Below are 25,253 nucleotides of genomic sequence, written 5' to 3'. Positions count from 1 at the left end.
GTATTGTTATGCAGTCGAATTTGTGTCATACTACTCAATTCAGATCACCAAGGCTAGAGCATCTTTTCTAGGTTTCCTCTTAGCCACCATTCCTCTTTAGTTGGCCCAACCTCTTTCGAGAGTACATCAAACACCAACATAACTCTCCCCTTGCTTGTGTCGTATATTGTGGAGGAGAAGCCACCATCTTTCCACATTAAACCCACCACCATATCTCCACTACCATCAAGCTTTCATAACCACTAACCCTTTTGGAAATGTCCGCCTTGCTTGAGTCATATAGCTTGGAGGAGCTTATTCCATCATTTGGTAATTAGAGTTGAGGTTATTTTTGTTTGTCCTTATGCTTTCCTAGCCTTGTCTTGTTGTAGCTATCTTGAAATGGTCCAAATCAATCTCTCCTACACATAAAACAGTTATTGCAGTAAAGGTTGACAATTTTCAAAGTTAAATTGCATCTAACTCAGAGGTCCAAAAAATTACGTGTCTGTGGTCAAATTAAAGTCCTTTGAGTATAATTTCCAACAAAAGAAATAATCATCCCATTTGTAGTTTTGTAAAGAAAGTTTTGAGCAAAATAGTTAGCAAAGGTCAGAGTTGTCAAAATTTTGTCATCAACCTTTGAGTTGAATATTATTATGCTTCCAACTTTGTGTCATACTATTCAACTTAAGTCACCAAAGCTAGAACACCCAATTTAGGTTTCCTCTAGCCACCTTTTCTTAAGAGTTGGCTCAACTTCTCTTGAGAGTACCCAAACACCATCATAACCTTTTTGCCTTGCTTGAGTCATATAACTTAGAGGATAAGTCATCATTTCATCACATTAAAACCACTATATATACACCATATTTTCACCAGCTTCCACAACTACTAATCCATTTGAAAGTCTCTACCTTGCATGAGTCATATAAATTGGACAAATTTATCCCATCAGTTCATAAATGTAGTTATAATATTACTCTAAAAGGATTTTTTTAACAGCATTTAGAAGACAATAATTGATGAAATGTTTTTCAATCCTCCAAATTTTAGATAGCTTTGTTTTTATTTTTAAATTTAAAATTAACCTTTTAGCTTTGTTAAATGTAATAAAATTGAGATAAATCTCTCTTATGTTGAATATAAACCATGAGCTAATTTTAATATAAAGAGAAACAAATTTCAATTTTTTTAAGTGTTTTAGAAAAAATTGTCATAAACAAATCTAGTGTAAAAAAAATTAGTTAGCGAGTATATTAATATTGGTATGGACTTACGCTTCTAAAAATATGCACTGTTTGTTATTCTCACCCGTGATCTATCTCTTTCTCATTGCTTTAAATTGAATAACTTTTATGATTGCTTCTTTTATTGAGTTTCTAAAATGATAATTTTTAGTAGGTTTTTTAGCATTAAGTGGTAGTGAGAGACACAATTCGTCAAATCGTTTGAGTATAATTTTAGAAGAAAAAAAATCATAGCTATAACTAGGTTTAAGATTTCTTTTCACATAAAATTAAAATAGAATTGATTTCAGAGTGAAATAACAATACCATTTAATCTTTTTTGCCATGTTTGTATGCCAGGAACACCTAAAAATCACTTCATGCATCCCTTTGGGACTGACTAAAGTGGAATACAAAATTGGATCCACGAGTGATGACTTTTATATTCACATAATACTTTAGAAGGTAAATAAAACTTCCAATTTTGAGTAGGATGTAGCAACTACCCTTGCCGAGGCAGTTTACCAAATTCCAATTTCCCTTATACGTCGTTTTCACAATCTTTCAGGCCTAAGCCTTCATATTAGAAATGGCTTGATAGGGTTAGGAGAAAGGACCTTTTAGAATAAATATTCGAACTAAAATGGAAGAGTTGACACATCAGTGACATCACAAGCACAAAGGAATGAAATCGCACACATAATGCATAATGGGAAAGAAACAAAAACGCTCGACTCAAAGGGGACAATTTCCCATTCCCATTGTATCACTATCCCTCTAAATGACTCCATGAAGCACATTTACAGCAGCACAGAGTGCATAGCTACTGCCTTTTATTAATCCATAAATGGCATCATACACAGCATTGCTAACCATGACGATCACACTTCAGTGACTGACCAACTTAAGAGAGTTTGCCTTCTCTTGCAGCGAATCCAGGAGGCTGTCAAAGCTCTTCTTAAACGAATCCACTCCTTCTAGTTCAAGCTGGTTACCAACATGGCCCCAGTCAATACCCAATTTCTGGAGAGCATTGTATATTCCCTCAGCTTCAGATGCATTTGAGTCTATTGTCCTGGAAACAGTACCATGATCGATAAATGCTTCAAGGGCTTGGTCTGGCATGGTTGATACCTGCCAAGTAAGAATATGTTGCTATGAGATACAACAAAAAATATTGGTAAACCCTTTGACTTCTAAGTTTGTTACAAACAATCAAGGAAAAACAACGAGTCCATTATTTGCCAAAGATCAAGTATCCTAATTATAAACTGACAAAATGAAAAATAAGATAGCTTACAGTGTCAGGTCCAATAAGAGGTGCAACATATAAGGTGTCAGGATAGGCGGGATTCTTGACACTAGTTGAGGCCCAGAGGAGCCTTTGCTTCTTGGCTCCCTTCTTAACTAGAGCTTCCCACCTAGGACCAGAAAATTTCCTTTGGTAGAGCTGGTAAGCCAATGCTGCTTGGGCAACTGCTGCCTGTAAAATTCAATGAGCCGTTATGAGAATAAATTCACAGGTGTGATAAATCCAAAGGCAAGAATAGTCATTTCGTAAACCATAAACAGTTACCTTGCCGCGTAGATTAAGGGCTTCTGGGGTGCCAATTTTCTCAAGGGACTTGTCAATGAGAGTGTCAACTCGACTGACAAAGAAAGAGGCAACACTCGTAACTCTAGAGAGGTCATTTAACCCTGATGCCTCAAGACCATCCAAGTAAGCATCAATAACAGCTTCGTATCTTGCGAGAGAGAATATCAGCTGTACACACAAATACCAGAAACATAATTATACTTTAACCATGCAAGTAAAAGAGATCAAGACAAATGTCACTGGTCAGGACTGTTGACTTTTCAAATTCCTATTAGACACGACACGAGCTTGAGCTTTTAAAATAACAGTACAATTCGTAATGGTAGCAATGACAAAATCTAAAGGATCGCTTATCAGGAGTACCAATAAGCCAATCTAGAATTGCAAATCATACCACACAAAACTAATTTAATTTATATTATATGAAAGGATGTAGCACAAACTCACCGTCACATTCACACTTATCCCATTAGCAATAACTTCCTTAATTGAAGGGACACATGCCTCTGTAGCTGGAATCTTTATATACACATTGGGGCGGTCAACCACTTTATGAAGCCATTTTGCAGCTTCTATGGTTCCCTCAGTATCATCTGCGAGCCTGGGTGATACTTCAACAGAAACATAGCCATCACCACCATCTGTTTGATCATATATTGGTTCAAATAGTTTGCAGGCATCTTGGATATCCTTTACTACAAGTTCCCAATATGCACTTTCAATGTCTTTCCCAGCTTGCACAAGTTCCCTGCATGATTGAGTAATTTATTTTTAGCTATAACAGTAGAAAGGATATTGCTACACTACAGTGCAACGTACACCAATAAGAGCGTTACTAACATGCCCATAAGACCGAAAACCATTATTTTCTCTCTTTTTTAATATTTTTCTTCTTTTGATAACAGTATACAATAATAAACTTGCACGAATATGAAACCAAAAACAGACTCAACAGTATACTTAATGCAGTGACGAGCTACCCATCACATGAACAATTGGAGCTAAGGAGTGTCACATCGGTGTAGTTTACTTTTACTATACTAAACTACATTGTGAATAGACTGACAAAACTGCAACTAAGTTTTGTTTCAATTAAATTTGGAGAAACAGTCACTTAACCATCACTTTCTTTTTGCAGCTCCAAGAGAGAGCGTTTGAAAAAAAAAATAAAAAAGATGCTTCCCATGAGAAAAAGATATGCTTAACATTGGCTCATACACTGAAAAGACACACTATACACAGACAAATACGATATGTGTCCATGCCTCGCAGTTTGTAGTACCTTGTCCACCACATTGCCTGTTATGATATAAAAAGAAATGTCAGAATTTATATAAGATATTCATGGTACCTGAACTGATCATTGTAGGCATCAGAGGACGAGATAGCTTTCTGAAAGATCTGCAATCACATGGACAGACAGCAGATTAGAATAGCAACATCCAAAGAATGTATCTTACAACTCGCAAGAAATGTTGGGAACATTAATCAGTTTCAATTTGTGTATTATTATCATTATCAGAATATGGAAAACATTTCAAAAATAAAAAACATTACCGCAGGGTTGCTGGTGACACCTCTGACACCACTGGCTATTAGAGGAAGCAGATCTGTAACGGGTCTGCAGAGATTATCATACCATGGACTCTGCCCTTCTTTCTCATAGAGATCATGAAGCACTGTCCTCTTTGCAGGACTTCCATTCCCATCAGTTTGAGAGCATTTAATCCTGAATGAAAACAATCAAGCGTCAACCATTCGCCTCCCATATAAACTGTTTAGATAAAAACAAAGCCTCCTTGAAAATATTCGTCATTTAAGGAGGCCTTTGGAAGTGTCTATATAGGCAAATGACTCCAACAAGCTATCTATAACTTAAAAGAAACATAGAAGCATTGTCCCTGATGAACCAAAAAATGAAATTTGTCCTCTTTATGGATAATTTCAAGAAAAAATGAATTTTGTATTCTTTATGGATAATTTCAAGAACGGAACGAGATTGATAATAATCATTTAAGTAGACAACAGAGAAAGTGATTGGTTACTTATAATTTTTATTAGTTCCAGTAATGAAAAAGAAATTTTTTTCAACCTGGATTTACAAAATTGCAATTATAGGTTTCTCTGTGTCGTATGATTTCTAATAAATATCTAGATATGTATGATCGTATCCAACATATTTTTTCTTTAAAATCTATAATTTTTTAGAATAATCATACTATCCGCATGTGCATCATACTTGCACGCAATTCCCAGTTCACAGCAACACAATTGACAGCTCGCACGAAAATTGCAAAGACAAAGTCTGAAGCGAGCATTCTTGTAAAAAACTTATACCAGCTAAAAACTTTTGAAACGAAAATCTCAGCTGAAAACAAAATAAAAAATAAGAAACAAAACGCGTTCCTCTTTCATGCTTCCGTAAAAATTAAGTTGTACCAGCTATCAAAACTTGTATCTATTTTCAGCGGTTACATCCAACCAGACACGACCTAACGACAATTACGATGGCGATCGCTTGTTGTTTCTTTCAACTTCAGCGATTCACGAAAACGGGAAAAACAAAATAAATAAATAAAATAAAATAAAATAAGAGGTGCATGTTGATGCGGTGTGAGAGATCGAGCGAAATGGGGAGAGAGGAGAAAGAAAATGGCGATCCGATAAAAGCGCGAGAAGGATCGGAGAAAACTTACCGGAGAGAGGTTTTAAGAGGGAGGGAGTGACGAGATCGGAGGGAAGCGGAGAGGTTAATTTTGTAATTTGCGGCGGAAGAAGAAGGTCTGATGGAGAGGAAGCAGTTGCGAGAAGAATCGCGTCCGGGTCGAAGCGCTTCTGATAAGGAAGCAGCTGGATTTGGCGTTGAGAGCTTGGAAACGGAAGCCATTGGGAATTGCAACAACCAAACGCAGCAGCCAGTACAGTAGGTGCTATCGCTTCAATTTATATATATATATATATATATATATATATATATATATATTACACAGTAGTTATACATTTTTGACTCAGTTTTATTTTTATTATTACACGAAGAAGTTGGTAGGGAGAAAGTTGGTGCAGCTTTTGGGTTGACCGAAAAGCCAGAGGCAGAGCAACGAAATAAGAGGCACGAGAGGGGTAATATGGGAATTTAACACATTGGTTTCGTCCCCTAGCTGCCATCCACTGTGCTACTGCTGTACGCTATCATTTTATTTTATTATTATTTAAATATTTTTATATTTAGGTCAGTATTTTCAATTAGTTAAAATTTAAATATTATTTTCAGATATTTTTATGTTGAATGATATGAAAAAAAAAAATGAGTTGTTGGAAAGCATCTATTTAGGATTTGGGTTATATTGGTGAAATCCATTGGTGCTTTTGTAGACTTTGTTTTTACACCCACTTTTTTTCTTTCTGCATCCCAAATTTATTATAATCCTATCAATTATAATTAGGTATGCAGTAATTAGTGTTCACATTTACTTAACATCCTCAAGTCATTCTCACTAACTTCATTTCTTCTTTTTCTTCAACAATACTTTTCTTGTTTCAACTACATTCTTCTTGTTGAACAGAGTTCATTTATAAAATGACATTTCATCTTCATTCGTTTAGTTGAAGCAGATTTTCCTGGGTACGTGTATGTATTTCACTTACACGGTTTTTTATCGAGTTTTTATTTTTATGAAAATCTATCAAATTTTGTAATTATCATTAGTACAATCATATTTTATGACGTACAAAAACGAATTATGACGTACATAGTTTTGTACGTTATAATAGTTCTACATATTTTATGACGTAGCAAAAATTTACGTTATTTGAACATATTATGACACTCTTTTTAAAAGAAATAACTCTAATGAATGTGAACATAGATAATTTTACTCAATATCAATTCGAAACAATTTTCTCCAATATTCATATAAAAAAAATGGACTGATTTTAGAAGAGTGTCATAATATGTTCAGATAATGTAAATTTTTGCTACGTCATAAAATATGTAGAACTATTATAACGTACAAAACTATGTACGTTATAGTTCGCTTTTGTACGTCATAAAATATGATTTTTATAGTAGTGGATTTTGCATTCATCGTGTAAATGTTAAAATATGATTGGTAGAAATAGTTATCATATTTTCGAAATTTGACGAATAAGTAGATTTAGATTTCAAAATTCCATCTTGGATAGATATTATATTTCAAAACTTAATATAGGAAATTATTAGATTTGAAATCTAATTTATGAGTGTCTCAGATGTCGAAATCAAATTTTGGAGTGTTTTGAAAATTTAGTTGAAGAGTTTATGAATTTTGAAAGTTGATTTAGTAATAGAATTTTAAAATTTGATATTGTTTATTTTTTATTATTATTTATTGTGTTTTGATTTTGTTAATTTTTTTTAAGGATGTCTATGTATAAGCGTAATCATAAAAATTATCATAAAGAGACATCTAACCAAAGTTCATCACAAAATTCTAAATAATCACGTCACATGTTTCAAATTTGTTTAATTTTTTTTTCCATGTGAGACCAACTTTATCTCCCCTCATCCTAAATAAAACAATTACATATAAAATTCAAAAAAAAATCATATACATTACTAACACAGCCTTTGTACAACGTAAATATTACATGATCAACATAGTTGGTCAAGAAAGAAATGTCATGTAGACCTCCAGGATATCCCCTTAATGCATCTTCTTGTTGACCAACTTTATCTCCCTTAGTCCTAAACAAAACAATTGCATATAAAATTTAAAATCATCATCAACAAGCAAAAGCAAAAAAAAATAATCATATACTTTACTAACACAACTTTCCTACAATGCAAATGTTACATGATCGACATAGTTGGTCAAGATAGAAGTGTCATGTAAACTTCGAGGATACCCACTTAATGCATCTTCTCGTTGACCAACATTCTTGTTCTGTTCAATAATATTCTCATGCTGCTCATCAACGTTTGAATGAACTAACGGTATCGTTTCTTTAACTTTAGTACGACGACCTTTTCTATAAGTATATGTTGTGGGTTTCCTTCTAGCTTCATCATGTCTAAAGCTCTTAACCTGATTTTTATAGACACTCTGCGTTCTTTCCATTTTTGTAACAAACAAATTCCAACAAACATTAAAAACAACACGTCAAATAATTAAACATAAAAAGAAAAACAAAACAAAATCATAACACACCAAATAACTAAACTAAAAAAACAAAAACAAAACTAAAACACATCAAATTAAAAATAACAATAACAATAGAACCAGATCTTGAAAACTTAAAAACTCTTAAACTAAACTTCAAATTTTACGAGACTCCTAAACTGGATTTCAAAATTCAGAAAACTTATTTACTAAATTTCAAAATCTGATAATTTCTTAAATTGAACTTATAAATTCAATACCTTTTCAACTTAGATTTTGAAAACCAATACTTTCATAAATCGAATTTTACTTTTCTAAATCAGATTTACAAATATCGTCTTTTTTAAACTTATTTCAAAATATGATATTTACCCTAATACAAAATTTGAAATAAGGTACTTCTCTAAATAGATCTCACTTTAGTATGATTTTTAAATCTGCTTCACCTATCCAGGAAAATTAATTATCTAAATGTTGGATTTCAAATTCCATTCACCCTTATTATTCCCAAATTAATAAGTAATAAAAATGTAAAACAAAAAGGAAAGAATGAAACTTACTTGAGAAGAGTGTCGTGGAAAGAAAAAATTGCATGAACGATTTGCGGAAAAAGATCATTGTGCTTGTAGAGGTAGGATGCTACGGTAAACGTGAGAGATGAGGATTGCTGAGTAAATAAATAAAGAAAAAAAAATGATAATTAAGTTTTGACCAAGTCAAAGTCAAAAAAAGTTATTTACCGTATTTTTAAAAAAAAATAAAATTGAGAGGTAGAAAGAAAACTATGAGATGCAAGAATAAACTCCTACTTCTGTATAATGGCATAATTAGGTTGTTGCTTCCTACATTCCATCAATTTCTCCCTCCACCCATAAAAAAGTTTCTAGAAATTTTGTTCTATAATAGAAGAAGGTGATTGTTTTTCAAAAGAAAATTCCAAAAAATAAATTTAGAAAATGACAGGGTACTAGAAGAAATATGAAAGGGTGCCAGAAGAAATATGCAAGGGTGCAGGAAAAATAACCGGCATATTATTATGCTAGACGATGTGAATGGGCTCTAGGTAATAAAATTCAGGAAATTGCTTCCTGTACCCAATCATTTTTCTTTCAGCATCTTAACACTTCTGGAATTTATTTTTCGAAATCCAAAAACATTTCCACAATTTATATATATTTTTATTTCAATAAGTTTCTTAGACAGAGTTAAAATATTAAAGTAAATATTATTAGTTAATTTAATAATTATTGTTATTATTTTAATATTTTTATACTTCGACGAGTGGTTGGATTTGGGGCAGTTGATGAAATCCAATTTCTTATTATGATGCTTTTGTTTGTGGACAAAGGTCGAGCCTAAAAGGGTACGTACATTAATCCAAGCCCACACATCACAGGGCATATTATTATGCCAGACTAGTGAATGGCTTTAAAGTGGGTTACACACCATACAATAAAATTCATAAGGAAATAAAATTTTAACACTATTTTTCGACATTATTTTGACACTGGACACGTGTCAAAATGTGATTGGACGATTTTAAATTAAAAAAACAAACTTTAGTTTTTTTCTTTCAAACATACCCCTGTCTCAACTTTTTTAATTTAAAATCGTCCAATCACATTTTGACACGTGTGCAGTGTCAAAATAATGTCAAAAAATAGTATTAAAATATCATTTTCCAAATTCATATATGTCAGTTATATAATTACTTGTTTACTTTTTAGTCATTTATCTTTTCAATAAATTTGTTTGACATAGTTAACACATTAAAACAAACATTACTAGTTTATTAAGTTAATGGACTCAATATGTAACGTACTATACTACTAATATAGTATATATTTTCTAAATCAGCTATTTTCAATTAGTATAATAATATTAAACATGTTATAATAATATTTGATAGTTTGCATGATAAATATAATAATTGAAAATGAATAGATATGCATCCATACAGAGTACGTTTTATTGCACATAAATGCAGGAAATAGATAAAGCCAAAAGTAATCTGTGTACTTTTGGATCACTGTTTTCGAAAACGACAGGGTGAGGTCTTCAACTATTTGGTTGAAAACTAAGATGACATGATAATTATTAAGAGAGTAGATTAATAATAACGATGTTTCGACATTTAGGGTTTAGGTTAATGATATCGTATTATCTCCTTCGAGTAGAATCAAGTTGTCGTTTGCAGTTGAAGTAGGCTGCTGCAACTGGTGATCCAAGATTATAAAGCTCACTAAAATCTCTGGTGTTGAAATTTTGTCGCCATCCTGGAGCGTACACAGTTTGTCTGCTAGGTTGACGAAACAGTATGAAAACAATACGATGAATCCCCATCACTGGTCGTGGACCTTCGTACCCGACAACCTCTTCGCCTGTAAAACATATATTCCACCATAAATAACTATTATTAAAATGTTGAAATTAACAATTATTATTTGTAATTATTTGTAGGATTAGCAATGGAAAGTGAATTAACCCTTGTAAGCTAATTCTGACCCGTAAAATGTCAACTGAACTGATCAGTCTCCCACTTTAAAAATGGAGACTCGATCTTCTAGTATACTAAAAGAATATGTATGAATAAAACAAATATTAAAAGATGTTGTAGAATATATTACTTACTATACGTAGATATTATTTGTTAGCATATAATTAAAAAAAATTAGAAAAAAAAACATAAAACAAAAGCTAAGAACGTACCGAAGTTTGTTCCTGTAGTTCCTGGAATATTGGCTACTAACCTGGACATCCATCGAAGACAAAAAAGACATCTTAGATAACGATTTGTCACGCGCGAAACTTTACGATACAATACCCAAAAGATAGAATAGCATATCAGAGCTCAATTTGTTAAACATCAAAATTAAAAACGTAAACTTAAATATTATTTCATTTGTATATATATTTTTAATTTCACAAGTATACATGTACACTTAATATCTTGACAAACACGTCCTGATACATCCAAAAGTATAATAAAGATTAAAAAAAAATTTAAAATTTGTTTTACTTAACCCATAAATAAATGAGATGATGTTAATAACAAAACATGTCATAGATATAATAGGAAAAAGAGACAGATAANATTTGTAAGTAGTGATAAAATGTTGTTTAAATAAAAGAAGGTGTAGATGTCAAAAGAATAATGTTGGTGCAACTTTTGCCATATTTTTTGTAAATGTGCCTTAGATTTAAAGTAGGAGGAGCACTTACCAGTGCAGATATTCCCTCTGATTTGGATTTCCTGGACTAGGTGCATCAGGATCCACCATCACCTACAAAATGTATGCAATAAAATTAACTATTAATTGATTAATTAAAACCCTAAAACGTGCTATTAATTCCAGAAAAAATAGAAAGTAGATAATATAAATGAAAAAGTTATGTATAGAGAGAGATACCAGAGAGTAAAGGGTTCTGAAATCATCTCCACCAATTTCAACTCTTGGTTGGTTTAGTACTTGTGAGGGTTTGAGCTCACAACAGTTGATAACTTGAAAGGAATTGTTGTAAAGTATCCTGAGAGAAACAGAACTTGTAAATGGCTCCAAAACATCACCTATTACACCTCCTATAACAAGAGGATCTGTTGATCTAGGCATGCTTAATGTTTATATATAATATAAGATCTTCAGGTTTCTTCTTTGAGCTATAATGAATGAGCGAAATGGCTATTTATGCATGCAATTGCGTACCTTTACTGATATTCATTATCTCTAGATTCTTCTCCTCCGTATCATTTAAAGTGAAAGTTCCTTCAAGTTTATGTGAGGGAGAAAAAAAACTTTAGAAAGATGCATGTTGGTGCCACATACTTTAAGGTGTGGTCGTAAGACAAGCACTTCTCACTTAAGTGTTATTCCACTCATTTACAACGTTAAACTTGTCTTCTTATATTATGTAACATGTTATTTAGGTTTGGACAATCTGTTTAAAGTTGATGTTTATGATTTGGTAATACTAGAGAATAAAACAGTCACTTTTTAAAAGTAAAGGAAATATTTTGTGACTCTACTAAAGAACAATGGTGTTGTTCCTCCAAAGGGCCACACGGCATGCAATCCCTTCACCTGATTAGATAGATAACTTTCTGTGCCAACTGTAAAGTCATTAATCCTTATTCTCTTATTCCTTTCTCTTGTCTGCATGCTCCTCTCACTTTCTTTGCACATACTTTTCTATTTTCAAAGGATCTCTGCCTTAGAATTTGAACTCAACTTCCATAATTTATAATGAATTACTCGGATCAGAGATCGGTATTGTTAATTAGTCTCTATTGATTTTACCTTAAATTATGTTTTATATAGTTATTATCAAATTCAGATTTCAGTTTTATAAATAGCCAAGTCAAAATTTTACAAAGTCACTTGGCTTTTGTTGTATAAAACTTTTGAGATAAACCACCAAACAACTTTAAAGCAGATTCTGGTTTGGGATAGGTGCATGGATAAAAGTTATCTGTAAGATGAGAATTTTCATAAAAGTTTTTCAGATTGAAAGAACCACAGCTTACTAAATTAATGAGGATTTTCCCATATGATGCATTTCGAACGGATCTCATACGTTGGTCCTTAGTATATGCAAACCAGGGTAACTTAAAAAGGTTATGATACACTACAATAAATTTCATTAGAGAACTTTTTTTTCGTAGATAAAATAAAATCATCTAAAAAGTTATTAGAGAACTTTCTTGTATGGTATTCTAATTCATATATCATGATAATTTTTTTTTTTATATTTTTTTTGTTAAGATTGATTGACATCTTATACACCTACATGATGAATTCCTGGTTGGATGGCAACATGTCGGATTGGTCACGGATAATACCTACCCGTAATATGATCCGACAAAAAAAAAAAATTCACCTGTTACCCGACTCGCTATTTGCATGGATATCCGTTTAAAAAATATCTGCGGATATTTTAAAACCCACAGATACCCGCAAATATTTAAAAAATATATTTTTATAAATTATTAAAATAAAATTTAAATAGAATTACAAAAAAATATAATATAAATTAAATTAAATATAAATTAAAATTTAACTTTTGTTTCAATTGAATTGGTCCGAAAGAGGGTCGATCCTCCCCGAGAATGCCATCCACTCTGATGCGTTGTTGACTTGTAGAAGACACTCCGACACGACACTCCGACGCGAAAGTCATATATGTTTCATAAAGAGGTCTATATTTTATTAGGATAGGAGAGGATGATTGTACCTAGATATCAATTATATTTATACGGTTTGTGGTAGACAAGCCTGTTGATTAACCATTAATGCATTATATTTTTAGGCAATCAAATACAATAATCAATAATCAATACGGTATATTTTGTAAAGTGTAAGACAATCTCACTTATTAATACCTGTTAATTGTCCATAAATGACAATTAGTTTTGATAGGTATGTACAATTTTAATTAAATTTAACCTTGTAAAATATAAATTAATATTAATTTTAATTAAATTTAACTTAATAAAATATAAATTGAATTTTTATTTTTATTTTTTGCGGGTAGCAGTTATCCGCGAGTATGGATAATATAATATCCACACCCGACCCGTTTACAAGTGAATATTAAAATATCCGCTATCCGCGAGTTTCGGGTAGTAAATATTATCAACTATCCGTTGTGGATTTTATACCTGGATATCCGCGGGTGCGAATTGTTTTGTCATCCCTAATCGTGGACTTTCATACGACACAATCTTTTTCCCTGCATCACGCAAAAAGTCTCATTATAGCTTATCCTAGTATTAATAATTAATCAACATTTTAAGCAATCTTGATTGCGTTATTTATATTTCATATAAATGTATATACTTTTGCTATCAAACTTAATAATCTCACGTTACTTAAAATAATCATAACAAAAAATTGGTATCATCAACTTAATACTTTGCATGAAGGGTGTAGGAATCAACTAAAACCAGGAAAATACAACACCAATAAAGCCAGTGCTCAATCACATAGAGATTGATATCATTCTTCACCTAACATTTTAAGACAATAAGTTAATGAGTTTTCACCTTTATATGTTGTTCCACTTTCTCATATCTATCTAATATAAGATTTGAACTCACACTTAAACTCAACCATTTACGGAACATGTTTTTCTTCGCCTTTAAATGTATAAGAAGCTAGTAATGTTGCTAACAATATCAAGTTCAAAGATAGGGATTTGAAAGGAGTTTCAATAAGTTGATATATACCTTGGAAGCATAACTAAGTGAAACTGATAAATGATGAATCAATCATAAAAAAAATGCAATTGAGAACTACTCAAGGAATATAACGATTGAATTTTGGTATGTGTAATGAATATGGTTTCTTGCATTGCATGTGTTATATGTGTTAAGATCAACATTGTTATCAATATATAGGATTTAAACATGACAAAGGAGGATTGAGTGTAAGAGAACTTTGTACATATCTTTTATATACGGGTTGGTATATAAAACTCTTACACTTTATTAATTTAAAAAATAATGAAAATATATGGATGCAAATTTAGAAAACATATAAATCGTGATAAAGTATATTTTTGCCAAAAGAGTAAATAAAATTAAAGGTATAAAGAATTTTTGTATAAAGTATAAACAAATTTTTATAAAGGCGAAGAATCAATAAAAAAAATAGATTAATCTTTTTGTTTTCTACGTCAACTCATATGATTCGGTTTATTAAAAAAAAAGTAGAAACATATGGATGCAAATTTTAGAAAGCACATAAATTGGGATAGAATATATTTTTGCCGGAATAGTAAAGAAAACAAAAGGTATAAAAAAGTTCAGAATTTTTGGAATCAAAAGAATATTGAAAAGTAGATGTTAGATACATAGAATATATATCTTGATGCAATATCACGTGAACATTACGACCACATGATAAATTTACTATTTGAGTCTTATAAACTTTTTTATTATATTATATTAATATGACATTAAATTTAAGATATATTTGAAAACATCACCAATTAAGTAACAGTATCACTTAATTAAGGTAAAAAAAAAGTTAATAAATTACATAATAGAAAGTAAAGGGACACTTACCACTGCAAATATTCACCATGGCCTACAAAATGTATGTAATAAAATTAACTATTAAACAATTAAAAGTGTTAGAATAACTTAAAAGTGTAAGAACAATATCATAACTCACCCATTAAATATACCTTTAATGTCATGTATGTAGAGAATGTAGAGAAAGTTTGTGGAGAAAAAGTTGGTGCAACTTTTTGAGTTGACCCAAAAGCCAGTGACACTTGTATATGCTTTGGAAACACAATCATTTAGTTAGAAGTAATTTTTTTCTTCACTGTTTATTTCATTTAATCGTAGGGTATGTATGTATTGTATTGAACATAACATATATGGAGTTGTGTAGAATTTATTAACAAATATTAAAATGTATAGTATGATTGACCCGTTTTTGTTGATAATCGAGTTATATTGAATAAGAATGGTTTTTAATATTAAGTTTTTGTAAATCGGACGACTTTGATGGATTATGTATCTATTAAGCATCAACACTACAAATCAAACATATTTATAAGTAAAATATGTTTATCAACTTTTGAATTGTGATTAGGTCAATCAATATAATTAAAAGTTTATTTTAAAAATTATAAATACAAAAATAATATAATGAAATAAGTGATTATATTTATTATGAATTTAAAATTTTATTGATCAGCTTAACAACATATGCTTATAGATTGGTTTTAAAAAATAATGTAAATAAGTGTTTGATTATGATCTTCGATCCCACATCCAAAAAATAAAGATAAAACATGATAGATAAAATTTGTAATATGTTAACCTATAATTAAAAAGCATAAAATAAAAGCTAAGAACTCGTAGGATAAAGAAAATGTAAGATAACGATTTGTTATGCGCCACCCAAATATGCTGTTTTATTTTACTATCACAAAATGACAACACTCCAAAGGCATAGGATAGGATGGCATAAAAGAAAGGTCCGAATTAATTAGAGCTCAATTTATTAAATATCAAATTTTCAAATTTAAACTTAACATCATTTCATATTTTTACAAATTTTACAATTATTATGTGCAATCAATATTATTTACATTAAATAAATACTTACCATTGGTGAAGTTATACGCATCAAACAATCTAAAATACCAATGTAAGTTTACACCATATTCATTTATGGTATGATCTTAAGGGTATAATGTATAATCTCATGATCTAAAAAGGCGTGAGTTCTACAAAACGTAAAAACTCAAAAACATTAAAAATATTTGAAATTAAAAATATTAACAACACTTTTTTAGATAAGAATTACGTATCTTTGATTTTCAGTTTTAAATAAAAATACATAAAATATGGTTAATATTTGTCGGACTCACGTAAATATTTTCACTAGCTAGAAACATTATTTTTATAGAAAAACTATGAAACCGTGATTTTTTTTTTTTTAATAGAAATACTATAAGCAAAATCAAAATTTGTTCGGTCTAAATAAATAATTTCATAAATATTTTCCATACATTTTTATTTATGTTTATGAGACAATAAATATTTTTAATCGAAATGTAAATGTTATTTTGAGATATTTTTATGTTGAATGGTATTAAAAAAATAAGGAGTTATTGGAAAGCATTGAGACTGAAAGTGTTTGGATTTGGGTTATGTTGATGAAATCGAATTTCTTATTATGGTGTAGCCTGAAAGGGTACATTAATCTAAGCCCACACAACGCAGGGCACCAAAACTAAATTATATTGGATGTATCCGAGGCCTTAGGGCTTCTATCATGGGCCTCATAGCCTATCATAGTTTTTATACATTTTTTAATTTTTTTATTTAATTCCGCTGCTTTTAGTCTAAATTTTAAAAATCTTTCATGATTCTTTCTGTTTTTATTTTAATCAAATAAAGCATTTTTATGCTATTTTAAATGAACGTGTTAGGTTTAAAATTCAACCGAAACAAAATAAAAGAAATAAAATGCATACAGAACGAAATATTGATCTAAAAATGTAGATTTTCTTAAACCCAGAAACTAAAATCACACAAAAGACAAAATCTAGATACGAAAATTAAAAGAAATAAATTCCAATTCATTTGCTTTGGTGCTTACTAATGAAGAATTTAAAAAACTAATGAAGAAAGTACGATTGATATATATAATTGTTTAGAGCAATATAAAAAAGATAATAAGTATAAAAATATATGAATATAAATGCACATATATGAACAAAGAATAAAATAATTTCAATACTTCCTTGAAAAAATCACTTGAGCTACTCTTCTTCTTAGGAAATTCTTGACGATGTTTGAGTCGAATTGGAAGCCTCCATATGATCAACACTCGTAGGGTCTGACGAATTGCTTGTAGAGGGATCTTCCTTGAGAGATTCATCAGAGTTACTCATTATTTTGTTTTTCTGGAAAGAAGAATTTTTCTAGATGGGAAAGTGACGATAAAGTTATGAGAAAGATGGACAGCCTTGTATAAAAAAAAAAAATTGAATTTCTAACGGCTTATTGGCGGGTTCTTCGTGAATCAATATGGCCAATTATTTATCATTCCATATTGTCCACTTTGTACGGAATGAAAATTTAAATAAAGTAGTTCTTAATCAAGACCAAGGGGTTCCTTTTAAATTTATTTATTTTCAATTTTTTTATGGGTACTACTTTCTGAATTTGGTACTCCTACCTTTTCTATTAAATAATTCTCACGTTTTTTACTTTATTTTTAATGTAAAGTTTTGTTTTTCTAAAAAAAATGTAAATGCGTTTATTTAGTTGAGATGTACTTTTTTATATTTTAAAATGTTTATGACTAGCTTTTGTTCATTTCAATTTCAATTCAGATTTTATATTTTTTACTATGTATTTAAGTTTTTTATTCTTAATTATTTTCGTACATTTGTTGAATAAATTGTAAATATATTAATTTTACTCTTGGACAATAAAATATAAACTTTTAATATTACATACCTTAATCTATTTGTTTGATTTTAGTTACAATAACATGATATTAAATAATTTTAAAAAGCAATATTCACGAATGAAAATATTATGAACGCTTTTAAAATTAAAATTTTAAATTTATATATTTGAATACTTTTCCGTATTTTTTTTATCCATTGAAATAGACGTATTTTTTAATAAACTAATTTTACGTAATGAAATATTGTATTTTTTATTGAATAATAAGGAGAGAGTACAATTGATATATATAATTGTTCAGAACAATATAAAAAAGGAATATAAATATAAAAATATATGAAAATAAATGCACACATATAAACAGAGAATAAAATAATTCCAATAATACTTGTTTTTCGATGTATTTTTCATTGACTGGACAATTCATTTTAAATAAAGTTAATTATCTATTCATAAACAAGTTTTACCTTAGAAAAAACTTTAAAACTAAATCAAATGAAAATTGCCAATTAACTTCTTAATTTTTTTTTTTTAAAAATATTTGCTTTAAAGTAACTTTTAAGTTTGCCAAAATTTGGGTCAAACAACTAATAAATTGTAGGAAGTCTCTTCTTGTATCTCCTCCAATCGTTCCTTTTTCCACCTCCAAATTTTTATAAAATTTCAAAACTATCTAAAAAAAATAATTAAAATAATTTTCTTTTAAAAGTTTTTTCCTCTAATTCAAAAAATCTTCCACTCCAATTTTTTATACTTTAACGAATTTTGAAATTTATTAAACAAAAATTCTAAGGATTTTCGAAATCTATTTAGGCTTTCAAAATATTTCAAAATTTATTGAAAACTTTGACAAATTTTAAAATTGGTTAAAGACTTATATGTGTAATAATTACTGCTTACTAATCTTATTTACTGAAATTATTTTAAAAAATTGGATGTATAGAAAGAAACGGTTGGAAGTACAGAAAGAAACGTCCTGTACTGTATAAAAAATAGTTTTAAAGAGCTTATTAGCTACTATTCTAGATAAGGGATTAAGACAATAAAAACTGTCAAAAATAAGCCTACTAACAATATTTATGTATTTGAAATTGACCAATATTTTCAACTTTTAACTATTAATTTTTTTTCTCCAAATAAACTACTACTAGTGAAATTCGAGCCTCGCTGCTTTGCTTCAGTTTTAATTTGGTTTCCTCAATTTTAATTTTTAGTTTTTTTTTTTTTTTGCAAAGTATTAATATATAGTATCATACTAATGTAATTAAGTATCATTATTACTCATTTATTATTATTATTACTCATTTATCATCCTTAATTAGGAGTGAAATAAAAATTATCTTAAATTTTGTAAAATCCTTATAAAATGTAGGATAAAATCTTTAGAGATGTCGGATGAAAAGCCCAAAGGATACGTACATTAATATATTAATTAGGACCACACAACACAGGGCATATTATTATGCTTGACGCGTGAATGGAACTTAAAGTGGGTTACACACCATACAATAAAATTCACGTATGTCAGTTTACTTTTTAGTCATTTATCTTTTTAATAAATTTGTTTCACATAGTTAAAACATTAAAATAAACATTACTACTTTATTAAATTGATGGACTCAATATATAATATAACGTTGTATACTACTGATATATAGTATATATTTTCTAAATCAGCTATTTTCAATTAGTATAATAATATTAAACATGTTATAATAATATCTGATATTGATAGTTTGCATGATAAATATAATTATTGAAAATAATATATATGCATCCATACATAATACGTTTTATTGCACATAAATGCAGAAAATAGATACAGCCAAAAGTAATCTGTATACTTTTGGATGACTGTTTTTCGAAAACGACAGGTGATACTTGTGATTTGGAGTCTTCAACTATGTTGTCGAAACCTAAGATGACATGATAACTATATTAAGGAGTAGATTAATAACAGTATTTCGAAATTTAGGATTTAGGTTATTGGTGTCGTATTATCTCCTTCGAGTAGAATCAAGTTGTCATTTGCAGTTGAAGTAGGATGCTGCAACTGGTGATCCAAGATTGTAAAGTTCACTAAAATCTCTGGTGTTGAAATTTTGTCGCCATCCTGGAGCGTATACGGTTTGTCTACCCAGTTGCCGAAAAAGTACGAAAATAATACGATGAATCCCCATCATAGGTCGTGGACCTTCATATCCCACAACCTCTTCACCTGTAAAACATATATTCCACCATAAAACTATTACTAAAATGCTTAAATTAATAATTATTATTTCTGATTTTTAATAAAATTCGGTTTAGAGTATAAAATTTAGTTTAACCCTATTTATCCTACTTCAAAACTGGACTTTATCTTCTAACATGTACTACATTGATTAATTTCTTATTAACACAGTCTCTCTTATACTACTTCAGTTTTACTCTCTCGTTCTTTATAGTTACATTTATTTTATAATACATTTTAAAACTCATTAAAAATTACTATGATAATGGGAACACACACTTAAAAAGTATTCATTTTTTGTGATTTTTTATATCAGGTATGAACAATACTAGCATAATAAAAAAGAAATTACTTAAATTATTTCGATCAACTTAAAAGGTTGTCTTTCGTCAGGTGGTTAATCAACCTAAAAATAGATACTTGTTTACAGTTAAGTCTATTTTTAAACTGATGTATGTGTGAAGTAACCAAACCAACTAACCGATATAAAAATTAGTCAAACTAGTTTTACTAAAAAGAGAAAATCGAAACTCTACATTGACAAAAATTGAAAGTCTTAATTTATTTTATATAAAAATCATCAATATATATATATATATATATATATATATATATATATATATATATATATATATATATATTTTGATTGAGCACAACATATTAGCCACATTATTTCATGACTCGTGTGTAAGATTTTTTCTACAACGAATAATATCATAAAAGAATATGTATTAATAAAACAAATATTAAAAGGTGTTGTAGAATATATTACTTACTATACGTAGATATAATAATTTGTAGTATGTGTTAGCATATAATTAAAACAAAAAGAAAAAGAAAAAAACATAAAATAATAACTAAGAAAGTACCGAAGTTTGTTCCTGTAGTTCCTGGAATATTGGCTACTAACCTGGACATTCATCGTTGACAAAAAAAGACATCTTAGATAACGATTTGTCGTGCGCAAAACTTTACGATACAATACCCAAAAGATAGAATAGCTTATTAGAGCTCAATTTGTTAAATATCAAAATTAAAAACATAAATTAAAAATGATTTCATATATATATATATATATATATATATATATATATATATATATATATATATATATACCATTATACATGTACACTTAATAGCTTGACAAGAAAACAAAAAGACATAAACACGTCCTGATACATCCAAAAGTATAATAAAGATTAAAAAAAATTTAAAATTTGTTTTACTTAATCCATAAATAAATGAGATGATGTTATTAACAAAAGATGTCATATATATAATAGGAAAAAGAGACAGATAAAATTTGTAAGTAGTGATAAAATGATGTTTAAATAAAGAAGGTGTAGATGTCAAAGAATAATATTGGTGCAACTTTTGCCATATTTTTTGTAAATGTGCCTTAGATTTAAAGTAGGAGGAGCACTTACCAGTGCAGATATTCCCTCTGATTTGGATTTCCTGGACTAGGTGCATCAGGATCCACCATCACCTACAAAATGTATGCAATAAAATTAACTATTAATTGATTAATTAAAACCCTAAAACGTGCTATTAATTCCAGAAAAAATGAGAAAGTAGATAATATAAATGAAAAAGTTATGTATAGAGAGAGATACCAGAGAGTAAAGGGTTCTGAAATCATCTCCACCAATTTCAACTCTTGGTTGGTTTAGTACTTGTGAGGGTTTGAGCTCACAACAGTTGATAACTTGAAAGGAATTGTTGTAAAGTATCCTGAGAGAAACAGAACTTGTAAATGGCTCCAAAACATCACCTATTACACCTCCTATAACAAGAGGATCTGTTGATCTAGGCATGCTTAATGTTTATATATAATATAAGATCTTCAGGTTTCTTCTTTGAGCTATAATGAATGAGCGAAATGGCTATTTATGCATGCAATTGCGTACCTTTACTGATATTCATTATCTCTAGATTCTTCTCCTCCGTATCATTTAAAGTGAAAGTTCCTTCAAGTTTATGTGAGGGAGAAAAAAAACTTTAGAAAGATGCATGTTGGTGCCACATACTTTAAGGTGTGGTCGTAAGACAAGCACTTCTCACTTAAGTGTTATTCTACTAGTTTATAATGTTATATAACATGTTATTTAGGTTTGGACAATCTGTTTAATGTTGTCGTTTATGATTTGGTAATACTAGAGAATAAAACTGTCACTTTTAAAGATTAAAAAAAAGTAAAGTAAATATCTAGTGATTCTACTCAAGAACAATGGTATTGTTTCCAAAGGGCCACACGGCATATGCAATCCTCACCTGATTAGATAGATAACTTTCTGTGCCAATCCATATTCTCTTATTCCTTTCTCTTGTCTGCATGCTCCTCTCGCTTTCTTTGCCCATACTTTTCTATTTTCGAAGGATCTCTGTCTTAAAACTTGAACCCAACTGCCATACTTTATAACAAATTACTTGGTTTAATTATGATTTTACCTTAAATTATTTTTTAAATAGTTATTATCAAATTCAGATAGGTGCATAGATAAAAGTTAATAGATGAGGATTTTCATCAATGTTTTTCAGATTGAAAGAACCACAGCTTGCTAACTTAATGAGAATTTTCCTTTGTTTAGAAGCATGATGTCAGATAAGTATGTTATGTTGCATTTTGAACGGATATATATCACATGTTGGTCCTTAGTATAAACGAGGGATGGTTAGACAAGCTTTAGAAAAACAGCTGTTAGAAAAATCGAAGGTAGCTAGGAAAAAAATACATATGCTGTAATAATAGGAATTTCTCGAAACCAGTCATCGATAAAATAAAAAGGAGACTCACAACAACTTGGGAGGGAAGACAATTTTATATCTTTTGCGGGAAGAGTGTGCCTAATTAAGTCTGTAATAATAGCATTACCATGGTACTACATATCGTTGTTTAAGATGCCGATTTGTGTGAGTGAAAAGATCATGAAAATACAAAGAAGGTTTTTGTAGGGATGGGCAACGAAAGATACTGTTAGGTTAAACTTAAATGAATAAGATTAAATAGTTATCTATTTGTTTAGGATTTTTGTCACTTTTAGAATACAAGGGTGAGTAGATTAATGTAAAGGTTATTAGATAATAATAGAAAATAAATAGTGCGAGTTAATGGTTTTGTAGATGAAAAGTCAATATGTATAAATTGTAAGTGTTTGATTGATACACACTTGGCAAACACTGGAAGCATATTTAGAAGAAAAATGATATTTTAACACCATTTTTTTGACACAATTTTGACATTGCACACGTGTCAAAATGTGGTTGGACGATTTCAAATTAAAAAAAAAACTTTGGTTTTTCTCTTTCAAATATGCCTTTGTCTCAATTTTTTTAATTTGAAATCGTTCAACCACATTTTGACAAGTGTGCAGTGTCAAAATAGTGTCAAAAAATAGTGTTAAAATATCATTTTTCCTATTTAGAAATATCAAAGTGAGTGTGACATTAGAATGAGAGAGTCTGAGTATCTGAGTGAGAAAGAGGGAGTGAGAGAGATGGTCACCCTAACAAACCGTATGTTCCTAAGTTGACAAAAAAGTCAACGTTAATAATTGAAGTGTGTAAATGAGAGTCCTTTTTGGATCTGAAGATTTTTAGGATGTTTTAGCGAATGTTCACGAAGAGCCCACGAAAGATGTAGAGCAAATAGTGGCCCAACTTGCCGCATTAAAAAAATCACAGGTGAAAGATCAATTAGACCTGTACATACTGTATCGAACTGTTGATGATTCTTGTTTTGAGACGGTATTGAATGCTAAATCTTCAAGTGAAGCGAGACAAATTCTTGAGAAAGTTCACAAAGGCTAACCTTGTAAAACAAGTTAGACTTCAAACTCTCATAAACAAGTTTGAGAGTTTGAGAATGGAGAGTACAAAACAAGTGGTCGGTCGTATATATCTCTAGTAGAGAGGATGGCAAATCCACTCAGAAGAAATGGAGAGGAGTTGTCTGCCAATCATATTGTGAAGAAGATCCTAAGGTCACTGACTAAGGACTTCAAAAATATTGTGTATGCAATTGATGAGTCCAAAGATGTTAAATGATGTTGGACCTAAGGTAGTTCGACGTCATTTATTGTTTGTTAGCGCTAGGATTGACATTAAAATCAATTTGAAGTTTGTGAATAGATCTTATTTTAATTTGGACAAAATATTTACAAAAGTTACCACCGCATTTGTAAGTCCAAATTTACTACTTGTATATATGAATAAAAAGTTCAGGATTTTTGTAGAGTATAAACAGAGTTTTATATGAATCTTTTTGTTTTCCACGTCAACTCATATGATTGGGTTTAGTACAAAAAAAGTGAAAACATATGGATGCAAATTTAGAAAGCATATAAGTCGTGATATTTTGCCAGAAGAGTAAAGAAAAAAAGAGGTGTAGAAAAGTTCAAAACTTTTGGAATAAAAGAATATTGAAAAGTAGATATGTTAAACATAGAATATATATCTTGATGCAATATCACGTGAACATTACGACCACAGTTAAGTTTAATATTTGAGTCTTATAAACTCTTTTATTATATTATCATAATATGACATGAAATTTAAGATATAAATCATATATGAAAACATCACGAATTAAGTATGAGTGTCACTTGATTAAGGTATAATAAATTACGTAATAGAAAGTAAAGGGACACTTACCAGTGCAGATATTCCCTCTGATTTGGATTTCCTGGACTAGGTGCATCAGGATCCACCATCACCTACAAAACTTATGCAATAAAATTAACTATTAAATGGATTAATTAAAACCCTAAAACGTGTTATTAATTCCAGAAAAAATGAGAAAGTAGATAATATAAATGAAAAAGTTATGTATAGAGAGAGATACCAGAGAGTAAAGGGTTCTGAAATCATCTCCACCAATTTCAACTCTTGGTTGGTTCAGGACTTGTGAGGGTTTCAGCTCACAGCAGTTGATAACTTAAAATGAATTGTTGTAAAGTATCTTGAGAGAAACAGAACTTGTAAATGGCTCCAAAACATCACCTATTACACCTCCTATAACAAGAGGATCGGTTGATCTACGCATACTTAATGTTATATATAACATAAGCTCTTCAGCTATATATCTTGGTTTCTTCTTTGAGCTATAATGAATGAGGGAAATGCCTATTTATGCATGCAATTG

At 29.8% G+C, this 25,253-nt stretch overlaps 3 protein-coding genes across 3 annotated transcripts; all 3 read right to left on the bottom strand.

The window, feature by feature from the left end:
- Positions 1 to 1,806: 1,806 nt before the first annotated feature.
- LOC106759456 (transaldolase) lies at positions 1,807 to 5,754 on the bottom strand. Its single transcript, XM_014642634.2, has 7 exons — positions 5,502 to 5,754; positions 4,363 to 4,534; positions 4,157 to 4,206; positions 3,253 to 3,553; positions 2,785 to 2,973; positions 2,509 to 2,691; positions 1,807 to 2,342 (listed from the first exon to the last, which is right to left on the bottom strand). Exons 1-7 carry the CDS (start codon positions 5,690 to 5,692, stop codon positions 2,097 to 2,099), a joined length of 1,332 nt encoding a protein of 443 aa, XP_014498120.1. The 5' UTR covers positions 5,693 to 5,754; the 3' UTR covers positions 1,807 to 2,096.
- A 4,349-nt stretch (positions 5,755 to 10,103) lies between these two features.
- On the bottom strand, positions 10,104 to 11,580 carry LOC106758881 (protein HEADING DATE 3A). Its single transcript, XM_014641882.2, has 4 exons — positions 11,354 to 11,580; positions 11,166 to 11,227; positions 10,653 to 10,693; positions 10,104 to 10,324 (listed from the first exon to the last, which is right to left on the bottom strand). The coding sequence occupies exons 1-4, from the start codon at positions 11,552 to 11,554 to the stop codon at positions 10,104 to 10,106; spliced, it is 525 nt and encodes a 174-aa protein (XP_014497368.1). The 5' UTR covers positions 11,555 to 11,580.
- An 8,324-nt stretch (positions 11,581 to 19,904) lies between these two features.
- Positions 19,905 to 21,953, bottom strand: LOC106758876 (protein HEADING DATE 3A-like). The gene is made up of 4 exons (XM_014641878.2): positions 21,727 to 21,953; positions 21,538 to 21,599; positions 20,980 to 21,020; positions 19,905 to 20,098 (listed from the first exon to the last, which is right to left on the bottom strand). Exons 1-4 carry the CDS (start codon positions 21,925 to 21,927, stop codon positions 19,905 to 19,907), a joined length of 498 nt encoding a protein of 165 aa, XP_014497364.1. The 5' UTR covers positions 21,928 to 21,953.
- Between the last annotated feature and the right edge of the window lie 3,300 nt (positions 21,954 to 25,253).

The sequence above is a fragment of the Vigna radiata genome, chromosome 4 (genome assembly GCF_000741045.1).
Source record: "Vigna radiata var. radiata cultivar VC1973A chromosome 4, Vradiata_ver6, whole genome shotgun sequence".
In the NCBI taxonomy this organism is placed as follows: Eukaryota; Viridiplantae; Streptophyta; class Magnoliopsida; order Fabales; family Fabaceae; genus Vigna; species Vigna radiata.
This window is presented reverse-complemented; position numbering and strand designations above follow the sequence as displayed.